Source organism: Lepisma saccharinum, chromosome 22 (assembly GCF_977018435.1).
Source record: "Lepisma saccharinum chromosome 22, izLepSacc3.1, whole genome shotgun sequence".
In the NCBI taxonomy this organism is placed as follows: domain Eukaryota; kingdom Metazoa; phylum Arthropoda; class Insecta; order Zygentoma; family Lepismatidae; genus Lepisma; species Lepisma saccharinum.
In genome coordinates this window covers 29,873,025-29,878,501 of record NC_139250.1, presented here as the reverse complement: position 1 = coordinate 29,878,501, position 5,477 = coordinate 29,873,025, and the positions used below count along the sequence as shown (strand labels likewise).

The window sequence follows — 5,477 nt, the reverse complement described above, 5'->3', positions numbered from 1 at the left end:
TTCTGGAAACATCCATGAGCGTGGTGTTTTCATTGCTAGGCTGTGTTCTTCTACATTGAGAGGAATGGTTGGTTGATTTGGTTGGTTGATTTGGTGTTTTAAGTCAACTTGATGCACATTAAGGCTAATCGGGATTGGACCTACAGTTTAAAGTGGGATCCGATCCACTATGTGCCTCCACCAGGTATCGAATACATTGAGAGGAGAACTAATAATTACGTCAGTCTTATTCCTATCACTATGAGTAACCTAACAATAAAAAATACGCAAAGTTAGATAAAATATAGAACGAAAATAGTTCGATTCAGAACCTCTTATCTAAATGAATTTAAAATAAACATACCTCTTACATGCTACTGTTCCATTACAACTTGTAGTTCAAATCCAGGCGGCGATTTTTTTCGGCAAAGATGTCAATCACAGCATCATGGAAGGTAGGGCTCTTCTTTAAATCCTTCAAGAGAGTTCTCTCTATTGCCATCAGCGATAGTTTAGTAAGTCTCTCCTGGGTCTGTGTGCTGCGCATGTAGGTGTGTATCCTCTTCAAGGCAGAGAATGTTCTTTCAACAGATGCACTAGTTGCAGGTATGGTTAAAATTAAGGCAGAAAGCTTTGTTGTTTCCGGAAGAGCATTGCACAGGTTTGTTGAAATTAAATATTTATGGAGGTCTAACACTGAAGGTTTCAAAAACTCCTGCGACGAATAAATAGCAGTAAGTTTGGTTTTCAAAATTAAAGGATCAAAAAATCGTCCATATGATTTCAATAATGATTCGTAAGCATTTATTGGAAATTTCAGAGAATAATTTTGAAAATTATCAAAATCTAGCAAGGAGAGCAATTCTAGTTTCTGGATATCGGAGAATCTGTTGGCTAATTGGACTTTCATTGTGTCAATAATTTCATAGTTAAGTCTTCGATAAGAAGCTTTCCTCTCATTACTGATGAGAACAATTCTCTGTCTTTTGCTTGGCACCTTTAAGTGTTCTTCTCCCAACCTGGCACTGTCGCTTTCGGACCACACTTTTTCAAAGTCTTCCCTCTTAGTACTCAAGAAACTTTGATATTCTTGTACTTTTCGAGTACAGTAGCCGATGTCATTCACTCTGGTTTGCAAAATTTCGAAAAGTATTTTAGCTGGTGGAAGAATGGCCGAAAATACAATTAACATAAAATTGAAATCAAAATCATGGAGAGTAGCAAAATATCCACGAGAAGAGAGACGCGTTTCTCCATCCCACTGCTCTTGGTTCTGCATCACTGATTCAAAGAAATTAATTAGATCTGTTTTCAACTGGGAAACAACTTCAACCAATCTCTCTGCATAGAGCCATCGAGTAGGAGCAACTGATGGCAGACGTCTGCTTACCATTTTGTCCAGCGCTGCTTTCCTCTTTGAAGATTTAGAAAAGAATGCTGCAAAAGCCGACGAAGTTTCAAAAAATACTTTACATTCTTTGATGCCCTCCACAGATTGTTTGAGAACTAAGTTTAACTTGTGAGCATAGCAATGGACAAACAGCGCTGTTTCATACCTGTCTCTTATCAACTTTTGCAAACCATTGTGTTCTCCAGCCATGACAGCTGCTGCATCATAGGTTTGAGCGACTAATTTCTCGCCACACTGGAAGTCATTTATTACACCAAGAACATGGTCTGCCAGAGCAGCAGCCGTGCGATCCCCACTGACATCCTTAAAACCTATGAACCGCTCCTCTACGTTACCATTTGAAGTTACATAACGTAGCACCGATGAAAGTTGAGATTTCTGAGAGGCGTCTACTGTTTCATCTTCGATGACAGACACAAATAATGCTTCTTTCACTTCACTTTTTATTTTGTTCATCATCAAAGTTGCAATTGCATCAATCAACTCATTTCGGATATCGTGAGAAGTGCCAGCAAAAACTGTAGATGATTCCAAATGATGACGTAGTTTTTCATCATAGCTTACCCTATAATGAAGCATTTCTACGTAATTACCTCTATTGTTTGAATCTGAACCCTCCAAATGACCTCTGAAAGGGAGCTCTTGTTCCGCCAAAAAACAAGCAGTGTCGATTAAACAACCAACGATGTATCTATTTGCTTTGACTTTTTCGTTGTGTTTCTCTCGGTTTAATTTAAAGGCAAGGTTTAAACAATCTTTAATTCGCGTAGTTCCAAATTTCAACAACGCAATCTTTGCTACGTGTGCTACGGAGATCTCATGTCTTTTCTTTAATAAATGATCATTATTAGCGTCGCCGACACCTTTTGTTGTCCAAGCAGTTTTTTTCTGTTGAAAAGAGAAGGCAGGGCCAACAGAAAAGTGCTGAATACTTTTTACAACGACATAACCAAGTATCAGCTTCGTACCATGAGTCACAAAACCGGCGCACATTATTTTTTGTTTCCGTTACCATGCCTGCTAGAGAAGGAGTGGGCCTACCTACATCCACAAGTTTCTTCTTGGCAGCAAAATCCTTGCTGGAAAACGGCGTCTTCAACAAGTTCTCCACCACACAATCACACTCGTTTTCTTCCATAATGCACTTCGTATCACACCACAGTACAGGGACAACTGCACCACACCGCCCACTTTTCAATAGATGGAATTCGCAAAATAAAAAAAAAATTAAATAAAATAAAAACACGAGAAGTTAACGATGCACACAACAAGAAAGGGGAAACAAACCAAACCCAAAAGCAGCCACGGCCCAAAGCAGTGATATTCCGGAGTCAGAGTGAAATATCCCTTTTGGAAATAAATAAATTCCATCTCTGGCCTTAAAATTCCCTATAATTCGTAAAGAGAGAAAGAGAAAATAAATTCAAAAATAAAATATAAAATAAATGCTCACTAATTGTAGAAGTTTATCCAAACATTTCTATCAAAGGAGATGTAAGTGATTTATATGGGGAGTGTAAAAGAGAGACAGACCATAAATAAGCTTTCCGTGCATTTTCGGAGAGTGTTTAAATTACGGACTATGTAATTAATGAATGATATTTCGTTCACATTTGATATGATAATTTGTAAAACTGGTTCAATCTTAAGTTTTCATCAAACATTTAACTTAAAAAAACAACTTTTTGCACTATTTAGCTCAATTACTACAAGCAGAGTTCAAATTAAAAACAGAGATCTTAATATTTCCTATGTATATACTAATCCTACAAGCAAAAACAAGCGTTAAGCACATTAATGTATATATTATAATATTTTATCATTTTCTCGTTTTTTGCTCATTTTAGGCGTTTCTCTTTTTCCCATTCCTGTTAATTTCTTTGCTTCAAAATTCCCTTTTCCTGTAGAAAAAAAACCTCCTTGAAACACCACCGTCTCAAATTTCCTTTGCAACCACCTCTTCATACATAGTTGCCACATGCTGCAGTTACGATAGAGACTTAGAAAGTCGTCTGCTACTCTTTGACTGAGTGCACTGCATACAGTTCTTGAAGTGAGGAGGGGAGGTGGTGCGGTGGTTGCTAGCTAGCTTTCTGATCTTTCCTTCAGGGGGATGTGCTTATTGGTCTTTGTCAAGTGTGGTCTTGAACAATGTGAGTTGCTAAAACGCCAGCAATATCAAGATCGCTTTACTACAGAATGCACATCTGGCCAGTTTCCACTGTTTCCTGGCTAAAACCCGACAATGCTGTGGCTCCCTCCTCTTGCGGGGCAATCGGTGTCTCGCTGGACCGTATTCACGGTTAGCCAGTGATGCCACCCAAGCATAATGCTGCTAAATCTCGCACAAGTTTAAGAAGTCGTTGGACAGTTGGAGATATAATAAAACAAGAGGGCCGCTGTTCGTAGGGGTTGAATTTTCTCAATCATTTCACGTTAACGTCGAACCCATCCCGTTGGTTGAACCATTCTAATTTATATTATACGGAAAAAATTCCATATTTTACTTAACTATAGCATGTAGCTAATTAATAATGCAATTTTAAAACTCTAAAATAGATGCATATATTGAACTTGAAACTAATCTTAGGAAAATAATAAATTATTGTTTTCTTTATAAATTAATATTAATAATATATAGAGCCTAGAACAATATAGTAGCATGTAGCATAATTTCAGAGTATAAACGACACCATCGATGTTCGGTAAGGGTAAGGAGGGGAGGCCCTTCCTGGAAAATGAATGTCAACCATAAAATTATATATTTCACACATATAATTTCATTTCAGTCACAGCAAATTATGTTAATTATTGTAAGGCCATTGCAGAAAAATGTTAAACTTCAAATTGAATTAGTATCTTTTGAGGAGGCAACTCTATTAAGGGGTAAAATGCCTAGTTTACCCCCACCCTTTGGAAAAAATACTGCGGACGTCCCTGAACAACACTTTTTCTAAACATGAGGTTTGCAACGATGCTGTAAGCCTCTGACCGAAGTAACCGAAGGCTTACAGACCTAGGGTTCTGGCCCGCTCTTCTCCACGCAGATAGGGTAGGCAGAGAGAAGGAGGGTAGGCACTGCTCGCTCGCGGTCAGCAACTTGTAAGGCAAAATTCAGAAGGCTTACAGATTCCCACAGGCAGAAGGCGGGAGTTCCCATGTGCTGTGCCGCCTAGTGCTGAAGTGTTGCAATCTAACAAACAGGATCTTGAACACTGGTGTCGACCCAAGTTGAACTTTTAACTTGTTTACGAATTTTGCCACATAATTACATACATTTTACTGGATGTATTAAACTGTAAGCCCGGCTTACATGGCTTACATGGACGCTCCGCGCCAGCGGCGTATACTCTGGGTCACCTAGGTAATCGGAGATGACCCGACTATAATTTTTAAAAAAAGTTTTTTTTTTTATTTCTTCCAAATATTCTTCCGAACCAATCTTTGATTCGCATATTTCTTTACTTCCAGCGCGCGAATGTTTTTCAAACGTTTGCCGCTGAATGTCCGAGAGGCTTTCAGCCACTTTCTCCAGCTGGTGGAATCTGGTGACGTCAGGGTGAGATTCCACCGGCTCCCTTTAAATCCCTTGACGGGAGGGGAAGGAAACACTGCTTCTCAGGCGCGGTTATTCCGTGGCAAGGGTAAGCTCCTTCTGGAGAGAGTCCATCGGTCGCACTCTCCACCCCAGAGCCTTTGCCGTTCCCTCGGCTGGCACCCTCTTCTGCCATTCTTCCCCGGTGGCCTTTGTATCGTAGCAGGGGGTGCTATTCCGGCTTCCCGCGCTACGGCGGCACGTGAAGGTCTTCTGCTAGAGTGACGTCAAAAAGGGGATCCCTCAGCTGCGGGCCGCTTAATAACATGTAAAATCATACAAGTTTATCGCCTCATAGAGGCGATTATAACTCTTGGGAAGCAATGTTTATAACATGTAGTTCTTCTTCACTGCTTTCCCGTACCTTCTCAAGTTAACTGAAGATGGCAAACGAACAAATTCATGCTGAATTCAGCTAAAAGGGAATCCATGTCTTTGGTTCTTTAACACTATTTGTCTACACTTCTACACGCAGCAATAAAGTTGGTTGGT

General features: G+C 39.7%; 1 protein-coding gene across 1 annotated transcript; it reads right to left on the bottom strand.

The window, feature by feature from the left end:
• Positions 1–364: 364 nt before the first annotated feature.
• Positions 365–1,846, bottom strand: LOC146004796 (zinc finger MYM-type protein 1-like). Its single transcript, XM_083143819.1, has one exon. It carries the CDS (start codon positions 1,844–1,846, stop codon positions 365–367), a length of 1,482 nt encoding a protein of 493 aa, XP_082999945.1.
• Between the last annotated feature and the right edge of the window lie 3,631 nt (positions 1,847–5,477).